This window comes from Triticum aestivum, chromosome 7B, assembly GCF_018294505.1.
Source record: "Triticum aestivum cultivar Chinese Spring chromosome 7B, IWGSC CS RefSeq v2.1, whole genome shotgun sequence".
Lineage (NCBI taxonomy): Eukaryota > Viridiplantae > Streptophyta > Magnoliopsida > Poales > Poaceae > Triticum > Triticum aestivum.
Window position 1 is genome coordinate 675118090 of NC_057813.1, and position 22025 is coordinate 675140114.

At 47.1% G+C, this 22025-nt stretch overlaps 1 protein-coding gene and 1 non-coding gene across 2 annotated transcripts; both read right to left on the bottom strand.

The window, feature by feature from the left end:
• Positions 1 to 2921: 2921 nt before the first annotated feature.
• Positions 2922 to 5108, bottom strand: LOC123160610 (uncharacterized). Its single transcript, XM_044578421.1, has 4 exons — positions 3949 to 5108; positions 3398 to 3455; positions 3267 to 3301; positions 2922 to 3177 (listed from the first exon to the last, which is right to left on the bottom strand). The coding sequence occupies exons 1-4, from the start codon at positions 4997 to 4999 to the stop codon at positions 3095 to 3097; spliced, it is 1227 nt and encodes a 408-aa protein (XP_044434356.1). The 5' UTR covers positions 5000 to 5108; the 3' UTR covers positions 2922 to 3094.
• Positions 5109 to 8527: 3419 nt separating this feature from the next.
• On the bottom strand, positions 8528 to 8599 carry TRNAP-CGG (transfer RNA proline (anticodon CGG)). Its single transcript has one exon. It is a non-coding gene; the product is annotated as a tRNA-Pro (tRNA).
• Positions 8600 to 22025: the final 13426 nt, after the last annotated feature.

Sequence of the window (22025 nt, forward strand, 5' to 3'; positions counted from 1 at the left end):
ACTGTTGACCATACTGTAGCATACGATCTGGGCCGCCGCTTTTTAAACCGACAGATGAACTGGGCAAAGGTAGCGGTACTGTAGCTTCGCTATCTTTGCCACGGCAAGTCAGCGAATCTGAATCGGTAACAAAATGAGTTGCATCAAAGTATCCATTCTGAAACCTCACAGGAAATTTAAGCATTACAACTTTGGACATGGCTAGAGGACACACGAGCGTCAGTTGTTAAGATGGAGCGCTTTTCTAAATATGGAAGGAGCAATTGACGCGCCTGACGATGGTAGACCAAAAAAAGAATCTTGTCCTGACGTGTATTTATTTGGGGGTCCAAAACGTTTAAAAAACTGTAACTTTTGATTTAAGCGTCGAAATCCAGTTTCGTTTTTACATTTGGGTTTCTTGCGACGAGTTATTCGAAACTAGATCTCATATTGATAGGTTTCATCGAACTTTTTTTTGAGGCAACTTTGGGTCCGATGGAGGCAACTTTAGTGCTATAGGAAGGCAACTTCATTTTTTCCCTAGCAGGGCTGCCTGTTATGTTGGTTTGTGTAAAAATGAGAAAACCACACAAAACATGAGGCACCTTTAGTGCTACATATAAGTAACTTCATTGCACTATGTGTATCAATGGATTTTGTTAACATTATCACAACTTGCCGACCATGTTTGCTCAGTTGCCTATCGTGGATGTTCAGTTGCCTATCATTGATGCCTCGTTGCCTACAATACTATGAAATTGGCCTATCATCGACGTCCAATTACCTTCTATTGGTAATTAGTTACCTACCATTGCTGCTCAGTTGTCTAACTTTGCAAATTAGTTGCCTACAATATTATAAAGTTGCTTATCGTTGTATTTTTGAAGTTGCCCAAAACACTATGAAGTTGCCTATTAATGATGCTCAGTTGACTGCCATTACTATTTCAGTTGCCTATAATATATAAAAAGTTGTCCGTCAATGTTGCCAAGTTGCCTATATATGAAACTAAGTTGCTTACCACACTGAAAAATGTGTTATATTCAATTTAGGATAATGTTAAGCTACTCACTAGTCATGGCAGGCAACCTAGGATAACGTTAGGCTACCTCAGAAAGTAAGTTTCCTATAATACTATCAACTTGGAGATGAAGGTAGTTATGGTAGAATACTTGTTGGTCGTGGTAGAAAACTTTGAGATCGTTATGCACTCGAGTGGCACACAAAAAAAGTTAGCAAGTTTTGGGGTGTATTTATACAATTCCAGTGCACTCACCAGACTACTCCTGTGTACTTTGAGTTAGTATCTAGAAAAAAGCAACCACATATGAAAAAAATGCAAGTTCACCATTGATGGGGCTATTGGAGGCAAAACGAGGACAATAACTTTAAGATCGTTATACACTCGAGTATCACATAAAAAAAGTTAGCAACTTTTATGGTGTTTTCGTGCAACACCAGTGCATTCAACAAGCAACTAATGTGTGTTTTTCATCATTATATCTGGAGATTTTAATATTTTTGCTGGCAACTCGTGCCAAAATTATGAACAAATTGTGTAGTTTTGCGGGCAACTGTGTAATCCGCACCCTATGAAATTTCTCATCACCCCATATGCAACTTCTCATCTGTCCTCACTTTTGCAACTAGTCAACACCCACGACCTAGCTAGCTAACACACACACGTTCATTAGCGTAGGCTGGTAGACTACCCCAAAAAAGGTAAGAAAAAAGCTCTCATACCATCCATCCCCACATAATTCAGAATTTAGATCATGAAGAAACCTTAGATCCCACAAAAACTTTTCGACATTGTAAGCCACTTATGTCCCTTGATGGACAACTTTCATAGTATTTTATGCAATTGGGGATCATCCGTAGGCAACTTCATAGCAATATAGGCAACTTGGTTTCTGAAGCTGACAACTTAGAAGCCATGTTAGACAACTTTCCACTCTACGGTAAGCAACTTTCACATTATCATTGGCAAGTAAACTATCTACAAATTAGTTTTCGATGTATGCAACTTAGCAACCATGGTAACAATCTATTAGACTACTGCACACAACTATTAGTAGGCTACTAGATGAATTCACTAATAGACACGATGCAATTCATCTAGCATCAAAGTTGCTCATATTTAGCACCGAAGTTGCCTCATTTAGCATCGAAGTTGCTTTAAAAAAAACTTAAAAACATATTCATATGGGATATAGTTTTGAAGCGTTCGTCATGAGGAACCCAACGAAGAAAACCGATCATCATTCCGACACGCGGTTTGAAAGTTATAGCTTTTTGAATTTTCCCGTATTGGAATTAATGCATGTTACGTCATCATTGTATTGACGTGTTTGATCGGACCACGTGGAGAAAAATCAACGAATTGTTGTAGAGGAATCTTTTCATATAGAATGGATGGGTGGGAATTTTTTTTCAAATCTGGATGATGATTGTGTGGGTCATGAGCCATCAAATGACTGCAGCGCGTGCGCTCACTTCGCCAGAAAGCACAGCTGCACTTTTAAGCATTCAAGTATAACTTTTACATGAAACCTCAACATTACATATATGCAGCTGCTCCAGAAACGACCATATGAGCTTACAAATGAAAGCAAGCGCGCCCACACACACAGAGTTATAGTTACAGATACGAAACTACCCTACAAGACAAATAAGGCCTTGTACAATGCAAAGTGCTTGAGAGGTGCTTGGAGAAATAAATCAGCCTTTCTTTAAGCACGGGTGCTTACTTGTTGTATAGGGCAGACCCTTAATTAGGCGTCTCCCGTAAAAATGGGCACTAACCTGGTTTGTTTTTCTAAGCATCTCCCTAAACACTTAGCATTGTAATGTAAGAGGCCTAAGTGAAAAAGTTAAGGCAATGTTCACTCATGCACCACCCAAAGGCCTAAATGCGAATTATGTAAAGAGAAAAGGCAGGAATTCAAGCAATGTTCATTGATGTACCACTCAATATATACTGATACATTAAGATTAGTTTCCAATCTTTAGATCCGGATTTTATTTTAATTAGAGACTGCATGAGAGATGCACCATGCAGCTTGCCCACGTCTATGGCCTACTCTTTTGCCTTTTGGCGATATCTATGGCCTCATTGCAAAGCGGGTTTCTTCATCATTATTCCGTGCTGCTGCCGCATGATTAAATTATAACGATACTTCTTCTGTATTTTATCTGAAAATAAACCAGAGAAAATGAAAATAAGCTCTCAACCATCGAAAACGGGTGAATATGGCTGCGGCATGGATAGTAATGGTAGGTACCAGTTTTACGTCGGAAGGGCATGGCAGCAGCCCAGCTGAAATAAAAGAATAAAATTGCATTAGGCCTTCCGACAAAGAGAGGCTAAGGTTATGCATCTGCACAAAAGAATGTAAGAGTGAAGTAGCGTCACCTGCTCCGAGCAGCAGTCTCCTTCTCCTGCCTCAAGCATGCCGGGACAGAGTCAGACCCTTGAAAGAAAATAAATTACCACTGTTAAATGTGTGCCAGGGCGAGCAAACTATATGTATGCTTACAGAAAAGACAAGTGTCTGTCAAACAATGTTCTATTGAAACAAACACTATAGGTAAAAAGACAGCAATTCCCCATGCAAGATAAGTGGTACTCCCTCCGTCCAGAAATACTTGTCATCAAAATGAATAAAAGGAGATGTATCTAGATGTATTTTAGTTCTAGATGCATCCCTTTTTGTCCATTTTGATGACAAGTATTTTCAGACGGAGGGAGTACCATTGTGCAATAGCAGCTATGTCCATATACTAATATTAAGGAAATCAATTTGTTTAAGTAGGGTATCTTCAAAGTAACTCTCATCCCTTTCTCAACATTGTGACTGTGCAAGATGTGAGCTGCGGTACCAAGGTGGCATTAGAATTCAAAGCAAAGTAACTAAATAACAACAAGATAAAAAAAGATCAGTGATGAAGGTAAAATATGCTTACGGCTGCTTGAAGGATCATACTGCCATGCATGGACCAAGTGGGAAGAGCGCACGATCAGCTGGTTTGGCGGCTCCGGCATATCAAATTCACCGGATTCCACAACCTTCCTCCGCCGCAGGTCCACGGCGAAGATGCAGGAGCCGAGGAAGAAGTAGAGCTTGTCCGGGTCCGCGGGGTCGAGGAGCGCAAGCGCGGGGATGCTCCCTGGCAGCATGGCGTCAAGGTAGCTCTCGTCGGCCCAAATGTCCGGCAAGGGTACACTGCGCTCAGGGTTCCATTTACCAGCCTCGCTGAGCGCCCACGTGCTCACCACCGGGGCGTCGGGATCGCCATGGATCTGCACGTACCTCAGCCTTCCACTGCTCACCTTCACGCAGCTGTGGGAGGCCCTGTTGGCCAAATTTGCCACTTTTCCGGGAAGCGGGTCGATGATCGTCGGAAGCGGGACGTGTAGCAGCTCCGGTTTGTCGGAGTAGGGGTCACAGGTGAGGAGGCCGTATGAGAGCTCCACCCACCAGAGCATCCCTCCGTGGGAGACGACCCCCTCGCAGTACCACTGCCGGTGCAGCGGGGGCGAGTAGGCGAGCTCCGTCACGGCCCACTTGTACTGCCCCACCGTGTAGCGGAGGAGCGTGGCGCGGCCGGAGCCGTCGCCGGAGGGCTGGAGCTCGGCGACCACGCAGCTGTCGCCCCTCACCATTAGGCCGACGTTGGCGCCGTCGAAGCCCATGGGGCAGTCGTGGTCGCGGAGAATGGTGGCCTCGCCTGTGCGCGCGTGGCAGAGGTGGTAGGTGACCTCTCCGCCAGGCTCCGTGGCGCAGAGGAGGAGCAGGCCGGAGGAGTCCGCAGCGGCGACGTAGGGGTAGCTGGGGAGGCAGGGCGGCGGGGAGATGCGGATCGGCACGGTGAGGATTGAGGCGCGGGGGCGCACGTCGCAGGCGACGGAGACGTCGGCGCCCGGCGGGAAGGTGCGCTTCGCCTCCTTGTCCTTCACAACTTTAGGGATTCGAGCCAGGATGGACCACCGCTCCGGCGGCGTCGGCGGCAGCATGGCTGGACCGGAGGGATTTGATCGATTAGGGTTAGGCCAACTCCAATGCAGGAGCCAGATTCGTCCGAGTCTGTCCGTTTTGGTCCAAACTGACGACCGCCCGACCGCATCACAAAAAAATATCCGTTTCAGATCTAGCTCGACCTAGTTCGGGCGTAAATTTTGATCGAGCTTTGCGGTCAAACGGACGCGCACGCGTCGTCTCGCCGTCCGTCTCGGTCCGTTGTCGGCCATCCAACTACCTCCCACCAATCCCATTTAATTCACACGAATGGACAGGCCCGCCCATCAGCCAACCAGCCGCCCCCGGACGCATCCTTTTTTGTGGTGAAGGCGTGAACCAGCTAGTCCACTTCCACTTCCCCACCCCGTTCCCCCACCATTGCTCCCTCCGTGCCCGACACCAAACCCAAGCCTAGCAGCGGCACCCCACCTCGCTCCCCGCCAGCCGCCGTGATGAGCTTTTGGAAGTGGGTGCCCGGCAAGAAGGGCATGCACGACCACAAGGCGGGCTTGTCGTTCGCCTCGTCTGGAAGCGTGGCCACCAACTCCACCTCGCCGGACGCATTCTTAATCTCCCATCCGGCGACTCCTGTACGCCTCCACCCGTACGTCAAGGTGGAGGTCTGCCGCCGGTACTGGCTGATTGGCACTCTGTTGCCGTGGTCCGATGCCACCTCCCCAATGCGTGGCATTTGAGCCCGGATCGGATGCCGGCCCATTTTGGGGCCGCCGGTACTGGCTGATTGGCACTCCGCACCCGTGGTCCGATGCCACCTCCCCAACGCGTGGCATCTGAGCCCGGATCGGATGACGGCCCATTTTGGAGGCCGCCGCCCATCTCTGGACGTCACCTCCCTACATCGACCTGACCAAGGACGACGACGACAACGACGGTGCGGGCGGGTGGCAGGTCTACCGTTTTTAAGTTTTAATTTTTTTTGAACTTAAGTACTATGTGCGGGCCGTGACGAAGACGTGGACTGTTTAATTAAGTTTGATATATATATATATATATATATATATATATATATATATATATATATATATATATATATATATGTATGTATGTATGTATGTATATATATAATGTCTTAAAGCTACTTTGGAATGCCTTTTTGGGTTTTTTTTTGGTCCAACATGGACAATATTTGGGATGCAGCCACGCGTTAGGTGCACCGTCCGGTTGGCGCCCCAAATCGGACATGGGCGTCCGTTTTGCTGACCCAAACGGACATAATCCGGACGAAACGAACATCCTTTTGGGGTCGGCGGTTGGAGTTGGCTTTAGCGCTTGGGCAATGGGTAGCGGCGGCCAGCGGGGGATCCGGAAAGAGTAAAGGGGGAAGGGACGAACACACTTTGTTTTCCTGCATCTACAGTCGGGCGTCATAAACTGGTGCCCGGGCGGGTAAAAAAACCCTGACCCACCCGGGCGCCTCAAACCGGCCTCAATTGAGCCGGATGAATGACATCCCTCATATTCAGTCCAAATCTAGAACGGGCATGGGCAGCCCAATCTGTCCTCACTTGCCCTGTCCGGTTCTCCCCCAAATCCACTTCTTCTCCCCTAAAATCCAATCCTCGCCCGCCATGTCGATCGTGATGGAGTGGGCGACGGCGGCGGAGAGAGCCGCATGGCTCCAAGAGGGGCAGACCCACGTCGCCCGACGCATGGAGATAATCGTCATCTCGTCCTCCTCTGCCTCTGCTTCAGACAATGACGGCAACGATGAGCCTGGAGCTGCTGATGCCTACACCGAGTCCAGCTGCCGAGACTCCAAGGGGAAGCGTCTTGCGAGGAAGTGGTGAAATCCGACGCATTGGTATCAAGTAGTTAACTGTGTTAAAATATGCCCTAGAGGCAATAATGTATGTATTATTATATTTCCACGTTCACTATTAAGTTCATGTTTCTATGCTACAATTGTATTGGTTATTGAATATGATATTCAAAGGAAAAATCAAATACATGTGTGGAAATATAAACACCAAGTGATCCCTAATCTAGCCTCTACGACTATCTCATGTATTAATGATGATCTTATTTCCCTGATCATGAGCATCTTAATTTAACAAGGATGCTATTAATATATGAGAACATCGTTGTCATGATAACAACGGAGTTTGATAGACCCAACTTATGAATTTTTGAGAGATGTCATTGCTGCTATGTTGTCGGTACTTCATATAACTTGTTCACGTTTGCATTGTTCCATAGACCATAAGAAATATGGCATACCAACATACCGGATGTGGTTACTTTGGGGTTTACCACATGTCCACTCCGTATATTTATGTGTAAATAAAGGTGACTTACGAGTATACCAGAAACGTATGTCTCGGTAGCGGTAGTTTAAGACTGAGATTTGCTCCTCTCACGATAAAGAGATACTCTCTGGGCGGCTGGGCCCACTTTGTTGTCTACATGCTCATCTGGAGGGTAAGTCCTGACATCAACACCCATTTCCCTGATCTTTCACAGCATCCTCCTTGAATAAAATTCCTTGTACTGTCCAAATATATTCAATCAGTTCACCTTCTGCGCCTTGTTAACTCACATTCACTCCTCTCTCACGTGGCTCCGCAGCTGTTCCACGCGGAGTACCTGCTCATCCCCCTGGTGAGATGAGGACCGACAAGCAACCCCACGGAAGAACTTGAGTGCCGGAGAGTAAAGCTGCGCAAATCCGTTTGAAAATCAAATGGCCACGGATGGCGCCCAATAAAACTCCCGGGCCTCGCCATGGTACACCGTTGATATTCCAGCCGTGAATGATGAGATCATAAGATCACTGCCTAGCTAGAGATGGACAATCTCCCAACCTCCCAACATGCCCAGGCTGGGCCAGGTGGGCGAGCTGTATTGTAGCTGGTTGATGCTGCCGAACAACTCCCGCAGCAGGCACGCACTGCCTGGAAAGTAAGGCTCATCGCCCCCATTACATTCTCATTGACTTTTGTGGTGGAACCGGCCATCCTCATCAGACGCAGTCTGTCGAAACCCCGGTCGTTCCTTCCTTAGGGGCGAATTTCGCGCTCCGGTTCGTCGTCGTCGTCGTCGTCTCGGGTGTTCCAAACATTTACACAATTTTAGCCCATGGATGGACGGATGGGTTTGAATCATGTCATGCAGCAACAAGAGGATGGGAGGGCCGGTACAGATTTCTCTTGGGAGATTTGACCCCCATGCCATGCAATGCGTGCGCAACGCCAAGCTTGTCCTGTGGCGTGGCGCCGGCCATTCTGGGCGCATGGGCCTACGGGGTCTCCGGCGTATCGTGGAGGCTTGATTCTGCATGCGCAGGGCGGTCTGGGATGGAGCATGTGCGTGCCAGCGGGCGGCATGCATGGCCGCTCTGCTCCTGCCGGTGGCAACGCGGAAGTCACCACCGATCGGCTGCATGGCAGGGCCGTTGGCCGGCCCCTCTCCCTCCTGTGAGGCTCTGCGACTGCGGTCGAGGACGTACGAAAACTGTTGGAGAAAAAAAAAACAATAACTGCTTGAGGCAAAAAATAAGAAAAAATGGGGTGTTGCGAGAATCGAACTCACGACCTCTCGCACCCGAAGCGAGAATCATACCACTAGACCAAACACCCTGTTTGGTTTATGAGCGCTACATAACTGAATATAGTGTATCAACGTCCCTCCCCACAGAGTTAAACGCCATGCATGAAAAACTGGCATAGCTCTAACATGGCGAGATTCGCCTCTTGGTAAGGTGGTGGAGTTATGTGTACATATATGAGTGTGCCTACACACGTAGTATGAGTAAGATTGAGTTTATTTGGCCCTCTGAGAGTATGGTTGTAATTTACTTGTTCTTTTACGATGTCTTGTATCGTTTGGAGCATTTTACTTATAATTCCAGACCCTTAGTCGCAAAAAATGATGTAGTACTGTCATCGAAGCCCGTTTTCACAGAGAGAACTCAGACCGTTTTAGTTAACTATTTGCTTAAACCCCTTCGTTGTGCTCTCATGAGTCAAGGCGGGGTTTTCTGCTTCCTCCCAAACGCGCAGCCGTCGGGCTGCCTCGTTTCCTATGGTCTTAGGGTTATGGAGGCGCTGTGGATCCCGGTCCTTGCCGGTGGTAGGGCTTCGTTTTGTAGATGTTTCTTGGAGTTTTGGTAGGGTTTGTGTCCTGCTCAGGAAGGCGAAGTGGTTGCGGCTCCCTGAATATGAAATAAGGTTCTACCCGTGTAGCCCCGTCCCGATGATGCTTCTAGCATCGTCGTCGAAGAGCGTGTGGAGATTTGTCTCCAATGGATCTTGTGGGATTCGGTTGGTGTTTGTCATTGGTGGATCCGCTTCCAATCTTCTTCCGCTTAGATTCGTGTGTCTACAGGTTGGATCCTCTGAACTATGCTTATCTTCATCAGCGGTGGTTGCTGTTTTTGTGCGTTGGTCTTCTGAGCCTTGGCACTACGACTTTCCGACTGTCTACTACAACAAGGTTCGCCCGACTCCGGTGATGGAGGGGCGATGACGACGCGGCGCGCCTTTGACCCTCTCCCGTTCTTGTAGTCGTTGCTAGGTGGTCATCGACCTGGATGTAATTTTCATTTCTGATGTTTTTCTGTTTCTTTTTTGAGGGGTTCTCAAACCGTTTTTGTTAGAGTAGCCTTAAGCGAGGCGAGAGGGGAACACTCGCTGAAGGTTTAGCCCGCTCGCGGCAAACAAATGCGAGAACCCGGGTTTGATCCTTGGTCGCCGATCAAATCTCGCCTGCTGCTAGCCACTCCACCTAGAGTCCATCTATTGATTATTAATAGGGCGCCTTCCTACTTGAGGCTATTATAGTTGGTTTTTTTCTCTTTTCTTTTGTTCCTTTTTTCTTCTCCTTTTTCTTTTCATTCTTTCCTGAAGTTTGTTTCTTCGTTTTTTGTTTCCTTGCATTTTGTTTCTTCTCCTTTTTTAGTTTGTTTTTTCTTCTCCATTTTTTTGTTTTTCCTTATGTTTGTTTCCATTTTCACTTTAATTTTTCGTATATGTGAGAAACATATTTTTAATAAGTGATCAACATTTTTTTATACAAGTTTAACATTGTTCGAACGCTTATTCAACATTTTGTAAATACTTTTTAGCATTTTAATACTTATTCAACATTTTTGTAATACATGTTCAACATTTTTGGAATACTTGTTCAACATTTTCAATACTTGTTCAACATTCTTAGTACTTATTCAACATTTTAAAATACTTGTTCAACATTTTTAATACTTGTTCAAGATTTTTAATACTTATCCAACATTTTAATACTTATTCAATATTTTCAAATACTAGGTTAACATTATTCAACATCTTTTTATACATGATCAACACCTTTTAAAATACTTGTTCAACATTATTCAAATACTTGTTCAACATTTTTAGAATACTTGTTCAACATTTTTCAAATAATTGTTCAACATTTTTTCAAATGCTTGATTAACATTTTTATATACATGATCAACATTTTTAAAAATACTTCTTCAACATTTTTTCAAATGCTTGATTAACATTTTTATATACATGATCAACATTTTGAAAAATACTTCTTCAATATTTTTCAAATACCTATTCAACAGTTTTCAAATACTTGTTCAACATTTTTCATATAACTGTTCAACATTTTTCAAATGTTTCAGTAGATTGTTTTTTATAATATATACATTAGAATATTTTAAAGTATAAGCAAAAGGAAAAAAACAAAAAAAACAAAACGGGAAACTTAAAAAAACGAACAAAGGAGGCTGTGGCCTCCCGTTCTGAAGGCGAGGAATAGGGGCGCCCATCGATGGCTGGCCCGGCCGGCGCCAGCGAGTCGCCACCATAAAACACCAAAGCAGATGCATCTCGAGCCAGGTGGGCCGCGACCTGAGTGAAGGAAGACCTGGGCGAGAGGAAAACACCTTTAATTGCTCGATACCGGTACGGCGGGACGGGCAGCGGATCCCAGGGCGGTACCGGTACAGCGGCAGACCGCCGTGAACAGGTGCTCGCAAATCAGATCGCCCGATCGTGCCGGCCACTTTAAAGCACCCCGGCGCGGTCCGACAGGATCATTGCGTGCGTACTTTGGTTTGGAGCTAATCACGTAGCTAAGCAAGCAAGTAAACAGGGAGTTTCTCCTCCCGATAGGATCATTACGTGCATACTTTGGTTTGGAGCTCATGACATCCCACCTACTCAGTACTCTTACGGAGTAGTACGATGCATGCATGCACCCGTGCCGAGTGCATCGGCGCATGCGGTGCGCCCGCCGACCGCGGTCTTGCCGGCGGCCGGCACGCACGTACTGTCAGGGCACGGTGACTGCCTGAGCGCCTACGTACGCGACAGTTGCGCCTGGCGGTCACCTGCGCTCTTGTGACAGTACTTACGTGCAAGCAACAGCAGTGGCTAGCCAGCCAGCACGCACTGTTGGACGTACCCGTGCGTGCACCACCGCTGACGCTACGTACGTACGTAGATCAGTGGAATCAATCACTGCCGTATGGCGTCGCCAAGACCATGCAGTATTACGTACGTAGGCATTCTCACGGTCCACGGCCCGCCGTTTCCGGATCGACGCCGCCGGCCAACCGTGCGCGCAGATCCGCTCGGTCCATGAAAACGCGCGAGTGACAAGCCAGAAGCAGCCAGTACCGCGCGTACGACCGGCGATGGCGCGCGCCGGCGGCAATTGATGGCTCCTTGTCCAGGAGCGGCCGGCCGACCGCGGAATCGAAGCCGCCAACTGTTCACGCGATCGAATTAAACCAGGCCCCAGGTAAACAGTCAATCAGAACGCGCGATCGCGACGTCACGTCACGTCCGTCATCCCCTTGGATCCAAACGTCACATCGTGTTAACGGTTTTGTTGAAATCTTGTCGGACGGTATATACGCTTCGACCCCTTTAGGGCGGCCCCTAGGCCCTAGCGGCCGTCTGATCTCACTTCAATGCGGAATCTTGGCCGCTAGACCGTTGCACCATTAAACCCCCACGTATTTTTACACCTTTGTAACACTATTCTATTATTACGCTTAGATATAAACTGCGAGCAATCCTCAAATCATTGAAGTTGTCAAATGAGATTCTTCCTGGTTCGAGGATCTCTCCCCCCCCCCCCCCCCCCCCCCCCCCCCGGGGCAGAGTCCAGGGTGACGTGCCATGCATCACCATGAGCGAGCTAGAGCCAGCGACAACATGGTGGGCACAACATCACACACACACAGAGGCCAGGCGAATGTTTAACATGTTCAGGTGGGAGGCCTTTACATACTGACCGTTGATCGGATTGGATGAAGCCCGAGGTCGAGAAGGGACGTCACGGCCTATAGTGCCGTTGTCGACGAGGGGCCAGGCAGGACACCATCGAAGGCCATGGCCAGAGAAGAGGCAGGTGATGGTTGGATCAGCCGTCGGGGAGGAGGGGGCATTGCGCGATACAATGAAAAAGGTAGATGATCTAACCGTTTGTTGCCAAATTGACTAAAATGGGGGGAGGGGTTGTTTAGCAAAAATCCTACACTTGCGGAAATTTCCTACGGGTTGTTTTCAGGAAGTCGAATCCACCAATCACTGCCCCCCTATCTCCAACCATAAAGCTACACTTCAATCCGTAACAAAAAATCCATACAAAGTATCCTTAAGTGTAGCATCTCTCGGGTATTCAGTCACGTGCCGTTTTAAGTTGTCTGATAAAATATTGATAGCTGGGCTTAGAGCATCTCCAATAGATGATGTAGATGTAGAGATAACCGATTTTTACAGCATGAAGGCCCAAAAGCCGGTGCACCAACAGATGTTGAAGATGCAACCTTTTTTACTCGAGATTTGCCGTAGATGTAAAATAAGGCACTTGGTGATGCAAATTTGCATCACTTGTGCCTCTCGTGTAAAACCCGAGCCATCGCACGCGCAGCCGAACTGCCACACGAAATTTTCCCGCGCCGCGCCTAACCATCCTCGTGTCGTCGCCCGCTCTGGCGGTCCCCATGGAAGTCTCCTGGGACCCTGCGGCCGCCAATGCTGCTCCGGTGATGGACACCTCCATGTCTGCCGTTGGTCCCACCGCCACCGCCATCACGATGCCTCCCCAAATTGCGCAGCGGATTTGTAGCCCCTCGTCCTGCTGCCACTGCCAGAATGGTAGCACCTTTGAGGAAGAAGATAGCCGTGACCAAACCATGAGGTGGCGGCTCGAAGCGGCCACCTAACGACCACGTTGCAACTTTGTCTCGGGCAAAGAAGATGAAGACAGCTGCTGCTGCTGCTTCTTCGCTGGTGTCGCTAGCAACAACTGTTTTATGTGCAGCTATAGCTGTTGCCGTGCCTCCTCCCACATCCCCTCCTGTCCCGTCACCGGCCTTGGAGCGGCTGCAGTGCGGCTAATGTATTTTACATCATCTATTGGAGCACTAGCTATTTGTGATGTATTTTACATCATCTGTTGGTGTTGGAGATTTTTGATGATGTAAAAATGCACTTTTAGATGATGTATATTTTACTCGAACCATAATTTGGTGATGTAAAATACATCATCTATTGGAGATGCTTTTACTCCAGCATGCTGTGATTTTGATCCATCTCTTCTCCTCAATGCACCATGGAGTATTCTTTCGTTGAGATCCATCTCTTCCCCTCCATGCACCTTGAAGTATTCTTTCGTTGAGCATGCATACATGCGGTGCGGCCGCATGTTTGCATGCATACAGTGAAAATATACGCGGGAAATAACTAAGGTTATGCTACACTTGAATGCGCTGTCCTAGCCTATGGAGGGAGGCAGCCTAATCGGCCAAAACATATGCCATGACTGGCTCATGCATGATCGAGCTATAGCTCACTTAAGCCAATAATGCAAACAGGCACTGTTTGTCCATGATATAGCTATGCCTGCATGCACGCAGGACCCCACTGGTTAATTATCAAACACTGCCAGCATTCAAGCTTTTGGTCCATGCGCAATACACAGGTGCGATGAAATGAAGGCCACAAATTGTAAATTGTACGTGGTACGAACGAGAGATAGTTATGGGCTTATGAATAGGTTTATTTACGGTGTATATCTGCGTTCTGGATGTAGCTAGTTACATCCCCGCTGAAAATATTAGCGAAGATCCATCTATTCTGGATGGCGAGTCGGTTAATGAACTCCAGGAACATTCATACATGAAAGATATATGCATGTGTATCCGGGCAGGATCTCTGTGCAAGGGGGGCTCCACTTTTCACATGCAGTTATAACTCCAAATTACTACTCCATGAGAGTAAAAATGGCCAAGATTTGGAAGTGAAGCAATGCCAGATCCGCAAAGATTGTGGATTAATGTGAGTTGGGACCTCGAACTCGTAGGTATGCAGTGAATAGAGATAGCTAAGTCACATCTCTATTAATTAACCGTACGAGATAAAAAAAAGGACCGGTACAGATACAACGACTTAACTGTAAGGCGAGATCCAAAATTTGTGGAAAATAATAATAAGAACACAAAGATATTTTTCCCATGAGTTCCACGAATGTGATTTCATGATGAAACTTTACAAGCAATTTAAAATTTTCTTAATGTTAAAAAAACCCAGAAAATTTTGAATTATATTATTTATTTTACTATTCGTGCCAGGAGCATTTGAGCTCGAGCTTAGAAAGGTACTTTCGCTGTAAGAGAGGATTACATGCTTAGCCAACATTGCACTGTAGGAGAGCATACTACACAATAAAAAAAGTATGATCACATCGGGAACACTATGAAAAAGACAAGATAGATCCGATCTGATCAACAAGAACACAACTGAGAGGAAGTAGTTGTTGATAAAGATTCGCTGATTCTCACAGTTTGATTATGTCTCACCCGTTTGCAAGAAGTTTTCGGCCGATCGAGAGTCAAAGCAGACGACCCCTTTGCGACATCCATGTATTAGTAGTTTAGCAATACTTTATAGTCTAGGACAAAAAGCTGTCAGAGAACTAGAGGGAGGAGCAGCCTTCTACGTAGCAGTCTAGAACTGCTCTAGACAAGGAAGAGGGAGAAAGAGGGGCGTAGGGCAGGGGGAGTTCTCCAAAGGACTTGTGTCCTAGATCCCGCAGAAAAAAAGGACTTGTGTCCTAGGGTAGCGCCCGCTCCCACGTACATATAGTGTCCGGGGAGGAGGGGCGGCTAACTTGGGGTCCAAAACCTCCTAGGGCCAGTGCACTAGGGAGGGAACTCCTCCTCCCTTCCAACGCGACTTTCCCCCCAAGCAAAGAAGGTGCACACCAATTTGGGGCCCAATGGGGCCCATGTGGTGCATGCCCACTTGGCCCAGCCATGTGGCGCCCACTAAGACCCCTTGTAACGTTCTGAAAGATTTCATGCCTTCTATAAAAAAATTGGACACTCCCGGGCACTTTTGAGACACTTTCAGAAACTCCCGAGACGCTCCTGAGACCATCCAGAACACTTCCGGTGCCCATTCTCAGATTCTCGAATGTCTTCTAGTTCTCGAATGGACCACTAGTCATTAAGCGCATGACCTGCATTTTCAGTAATTATGTGGGCATGATTCAGAAAACCTTCGGGTCAATAATTAACAGTGAGATCTGGACACCCATATTAATTCCTACATATACACGAAAATCTTTATCGAGCAAACTTTTTGTTTCTGCATACAATTCCCTTTACTCCGCGATACGTTAAAACCCGAGGCGAGACTTTTATAGGTTTCCTGTGAATCAACTATTTTATCACAATATCAAGTTATCCTCGTTACCAGTTTTGTTCTATTTTCTCGTTTTTGTGTTCCGGTATCCCCGTGATCACAAATCACGGTTGTGTCTGACCAGACGATGATGGATATTGTAATACTGAGTGGGCCTATATAGTATCTCTCCATCGTTAGTGGTGCAAATCTGAGTCTTGAATCATTGAGGGCCTTGTCATACTTTTTCATTGTAGATGTAAGGTACCTTTATGATCTCCCAGTTACAGAAAACTGTGACAACCCTAAAGTAACTATCCGGTACGGTGTACATGTAAGCTACCTTTATGATCTCTTACCAGTTTGCTTCCGGTTTGTCGGAATTCAGATGCCCGGACCAGCCTGTGGATGTTCGATAGACGGCGTTGGAGGGCTCAAAGTGTCCTAGCCGTGCGGTTTGTACTTTTACCATAGGTTTTTCATACATCGTTGGAGATGCTCTAAGTGAACTATTGAAACACGCTTTCTCCCCTCTATATACGAAGCAACAACCGAAAGAAAGTACACGACCGAACGACACAAGATGGTGAGGTAGCCCTCCCAGGGGATGGCCAATGCTCCAACATGGACTAGTGCCCCAACTGCCATGTGTGATCTTTATGGTCTAGCTCAGCAAAAGGTGTTGCTTGCAGACTAAAGGTGTAGCCTGCAGAAGAGTCAACCTTCTCACTTTCAAAAGCAAAGAGAGAGAAGATAGAAGAGGAGCATGCAGGTAAAAGGAAAGAGAAGGGACCCCGGTGCATGAATTAGGAAAGGAAGAGATTCACAAAAAAATGTGGACCACAGACTAATGCTTGCATTGGCCGGAAGAGACCGCTATGCGGTGGTTTCATTGATTCACGCTTGCGTGGATGCGTTGAGGCATACGCAGGTGATGCCACCATAGTTCATGCCCTTACAAAGACGATCCCATGATAAGTGGATCACGCAGAATGCATGCGACTATGCTACCAATAAAGAACACAGGAAGAGCTGAACACACCAACACACTATTACCTGGTACACCTAAACTCCATGACAAAGCCCCCGCCAAGTACACCACACCTACCCAAAGCACAAACTCCGATCCATCCCTGGCACTGATCTGGCCCGCCCGATCACGAACCCTAGATCAGAACCTTCCCCGTCGCGCATGTGGCCGGCACCATCGGCGCCCGTCTTGCCCCACGCGCCGCCATTACAGACCCGGTCAATACCACCACCCGCGTCGGTTGTAGAAGCCCGGCCGCCGCATCAAACCCAGGCGCGCACCGCCACCCTGCCCATTGTGGCCATGGACAACCACCCACGCGAGGCAGAGCACCACCATTGTCCTCAGCCTCTGCCGTCAAAAGGCGGAGCAGCAGCCTCCGGCCTGCGCGGCCTGCCGACCAAATCCGGCCGCCACGACCAGACGCGCACCATCCACCACGTGACCCTTCACGCCCCTATCATGCCAGTGCAGAAGCTGCGCTGCGGCACGTCGCCGCCTCGCAGCACTTCGCGCCCTAGCCCGAAAAGGACGGCCCGCGCCACCCCACTACTCAAGAGGAAGGCCAAGACCTACCGCACCCTCCGCCGCGGCGAGGGGGGAGTAGGGAGGAGGAGGCGGTCTAGCAAAAAGATCAAGGTTCCCTCCCCGCCCGCCTTGCGGGTAGCGGCACGAGAGGGTGAAGGAAAAGTGTGTGTCGCTCTAAGTGAACTTGTCCCCATCCATTTAAAAATCTAATGGCCACGGACGGACCGAATAAAATTCGCTGAGTTTGCCCCGATACATCGTTAGCATTCCAGCCATGATTGATGAGATCAAGAGATCACCACCTAAAGATGGACAATCTCCCATCCTCACAACATTCCAGGGGGTGCCAGGTGAGCCAGGTGTAGTTGGTTGGTTGATGCTAGCGGAAAAAAATAAGGCTCCGTGCCCCATCACATTCTATTGTACGTAGTACATACAGTGTCAAAAAACTTCTTACATTCTAGGACGGAGGGAGTACGTTTTATCTGGTGTCCGCACATTGACTGTGAGGTGGAATTGGCCATCCTCATCATCAGATACAATCTGTTGAAATCCTCATTGTTTCGTATGTGTGCTCGTGAATTTTGCTCTTGTTCGTCCTCGTGTCGGTGTTCCAAGCATCACGTGCAAACTTCCTTCATTTTTAGCCCATGGATCCTTTTCTTTTAAAGGAGGAATATCACCGACCTCTGCAATGTATCATGTACTCCCTCTATAAACTAAGTAGCGATCTTATACTCCCCCCATTCCAAAATATATTGCGCCCGTGCTTCCCGAGGTCCAACTTTAACAATAAATTTAACCAACGAGATCGACTGCGACGGAAGAAAAAAATATATAATTGAAAACTTCTTTTGAATACGAATTCATTGGTATAACTTTTGTTCTCGTCACAATTGGTCTCGTTGGTTAAATTTATGGTCAAAGTTGAAGCACGGGAAAAAAGAAAGCACTACATTTTGAAACGAAAGGAGTACGTTTAAAAAAAATAGTGATATTATATTAGTTTACAGAGAATTAGTTTACAAAGGGATGTCACTATGTGCAGTTTTTTTGAAGGGTGTCAGTATTTGCAAAGCTTGTCCTGTAGCGTGGCACCGGCCACTCTGGGCGCATGGGCCTACGGGATCCCCGCCGTATCGTCGAGCCTTGATTCTGCGCAGGGCGCTCGGCATGGACCGTATGCGTGCCAGCTCTTGCCTGCGGTAACGCTGAAGTCAGCACTGATTGGTGCATGGCAGGGCCGGTGGTGCTGGGCAAATTTAACAATTTTGATCTTGAGATGAAATCAATTCACATAATGAATTGCCCGTAAAACTATTACACGTCCCTGACCTTTTTGTGTAGCGCCCACCAGGCAGGCGTCACACCCTACGGTGCAACGCCTAGCACGGGGGCGTTGCACGCCAGTCCACCGTGGCAGCCCTGGGCCCCTCTGTCAGGACTGATTTTCCAATAAAACATTTACTGAGAAACCGACCCTTCTATCGGACCAGTATAGGAAAATCTTCCTTACTAGTAGACAAATCATTGATACAGAAATTTAGTGGTACTAAATATTATACAAGGTTGAGCTGAGGCTGCTCCACAATTTATTACAAGCGTGCCGATATTATACATAAAGGCGGATATGACACATGGAGTATGGTGGCATAACTACTGACTCGTAAAAGTGGTGATGGATATGTCACAGTGACGTGGGTGACATGACTCCTAAATCTTACAGCTCATCGAGTGTCGGAGTGAGGCTTGATGATCTTATTCGGGTAGCGGAAGCGTATATGATACAAGTGACTAATTCCACGATCGCACGGGACTGACTGGGACTCCTCTAGGTGTCGGACTCGCTATCGTATTCTTCATCCATAAGATCGCCTTCCACTAGTAGAAAAAGGGTCAAATGTGAGACACATTAGTCCCAGTTTGTAACAGAACCGGCACTAATGTGTCCATTAGTGCCGGTTCCAACGGCTAGCCGGGAGGAGCTCTTTAGTACCGGTTCGTGGCAAACCTTTAGCACCGGTTCGTGCCACGAACCGGTACTAATGAGAGTGGTGGCAGGATGTTGTCAGAGTGGGGCCCTTTCAGTACCTTTAGTACCGGTTCGTGCCATGAACCGATACTAATGTTGTCAGAGTGGGGCCCTTCCAGCACCTTTAGTACCGGTTCGTGGCACGAACCAGTACTAAAGGTCATCCTATATAAATCCTTCGTCCACCCGCACTCTGTTCTTCCCCCTTTCCCCTCTCCCTCTCCTCTGTTCTTCCCTTCTTCCTCTCGAGTTCATCACAAAATTTGCCCCAAATTTGTCAAGATTTGCAGGCCCTCATCCATTCAAATTATCACCAAGGTTAGCAACTTTGTCCTTTCATCTCTCATTGCTAGATTAGCTCTTGCATTGGTTTATATAGTGATTAATTGTGGGTTTTAGTAATTTGGGAGGAATTATATGTGGTAGTATTTGATTTATATGCAATTTGAGGTCAAAATAACACTTAGTTTGCATATGTAGGTGTGGTTTACTTAGTGCCTTCTAAATCTCCGTCGTAACCACCGTCGATCGCCCGCACCGTCCCGTCGCCGGCACCACCTTGTGGTGAGCCTCTTGTTCATGAAATTTTATATAAAAAATTGATGTTTGTGTGATTTGGATATATAGTTACTCATATAATAATTATCTTACCCGTACGTTGTTTGTTATACATAGTGCCATGGTTTTGATATCCGTCCCCGTCGGCCCTCCTCCTTGTTATGATTCGGATGTGGTATATTCTCTTTTAAAACTATTTGTTGCATTTCGTGTTTATGACAAATTATGCCCATCAAGTTGACATAGATATTTTTATCTAGGAGGTATGTGAACCGGAAATTCCAACCGACCCTATTGTCGAGAGGTTAAATTTAGTTGAAAGAGAAAACGAGTACTTGAAAGAAAAATTAAAAAGAATTGAGGGGGAGAAGGTGGAATTGGAGTTGCATGTTGCCGATGTCGTCGATGATCACAAGATCAAGATGGAGAAAATGCGCTTGAAGATTAGAAAGATTAGAAAATATGCCATCGATAGTGAGGCTTGGTATCATTATGCTGTTGGATCAATTGTTACCTTAGTTGCGATCTTGATCGCATTTGTTGTTGCATTTAAATGCTTTAGCTAGAGAGTTATTTGTTTGTTGCATTTAAGTGTTATATGAACTTTATGTATGAACTTGTATTAATTTGGTCTATTCAGTGTTGTGTAATGAAGATGAGCCGGCAATGGATGTACGATGACCGATGCTCTCCCCAGTTTGTTGAGGGCGTGCATACTTTTCTACTTGCGGCTGAGGCAAACAAGCGGGCGGATGGTTTTATGCCTTGTCCATGTGCTGGCTGTAAGAATGGTCGCAATTACTCTACGTCAAGAACCATTCACGTCCACCTGTTTGAGTCCGGTTTCATGCCCCACTATAATGTTTGGACCAAGCACGGAGAAAGAGGGGTTATGATGGAAGACAATGAAGAAGAAGAGGACGAGACAACTATCCTGGCCATGGGTTCCCTGAATACGATGATACAACAATGGGGGAAGAAGCTGAGCCGGTAATGCGGGAAGAAGCTGAGCCGGCAATGCGGGAAGAAGCTGAAGAAGAGGCATCAGATGAGCCCGTTGATGATCTAGGTCGGGCCATTGCCGATGCAAAGAGAAACTGCGCAAGTGATTTGGAGAAGAAGAAGTTGCAGCGCATGTTAGAGGATCACAAAAAATTGTTGTACCCGAATTGCGTAGGTGATAAGAAAAAGCTGTGCACCACACTGGAATTGCTGCAATGGAAGGCAGAGAATGGTGTATCTGACAAGGGATTTGGAAAGTTGCTGGTAATGATAAAGGATATGCTTCCAAAGGACAACGAATTGCCCGAGAGTACGTACGAAGCAAAGAAGGCTGTCTGCCCTCTAGGGTTAGAGGTGCAGAAGATACATGCATGCCCTAATGATTGCATCCTCTACCGCGGTGAGTACGAGGATTTGAACGCTTGCCCGGTATGTGGTGCATTGCGCTATAAGATCAGCCGCGATGAGCATGGTGATGTCGAGGGCGAGCGCCCCAGGAAGAAGATTCCTGCCAAGGTGATGTGGTATTCTCCTATAATACCACGGTTGAAACGTTTGTTCCAAAACAAAGAGCATGCCAAGGCGATGCGATGGCACAGAGAAGACCGTAAGAAAGACGGAAAGTTGAGAGTACCCGCTGACGGGTCGCAGTGGAGAAAAATCGAAAGAAAGTATGGGAAGGAGTTTGCAGATGACGCAAGGAGCGTATGGTTTGGTCTAAGCGCAGATGGCATTAATCCTTTTGGGGAGCAGAGCAGCAACCATAGCACCTGGCCTGTGACTCTATGTTTGTATAACCTTCCTCCTTGGTTGTGCATGAAGCAGAAGTTCATTATGATGCCAGTGCTCATCCAAGGCCCTAAGCAACCCGGCAACGACATTGATGTGTACCTAAGGCCATTAGTTGAAGAACTCTTACAACTGTGGAATGGAACAGGTGTACGTGCGTGGGATGAGCACATGGGGGAAGAATTTGACCTAAAGGCGTTGCTGTTCGTGACCATTAATGATTGGCCTACTCTCAGTAACCTTTCAGGACAGACAAACAAGGGATACCGCGGATGCACGCACTGTTTGGATGATACTGATAGTATATACTTGAATACTTGTAAGAAGAATGTGTACCTGGGACATCGTCGATTTCTTCCGAGCAGGCATCCCGTAAGAAAGAAAGGCAAGCATTTCAAAGGTGAGGCGGATCACCAGACGAAGCCTCGCCACCGTACTGG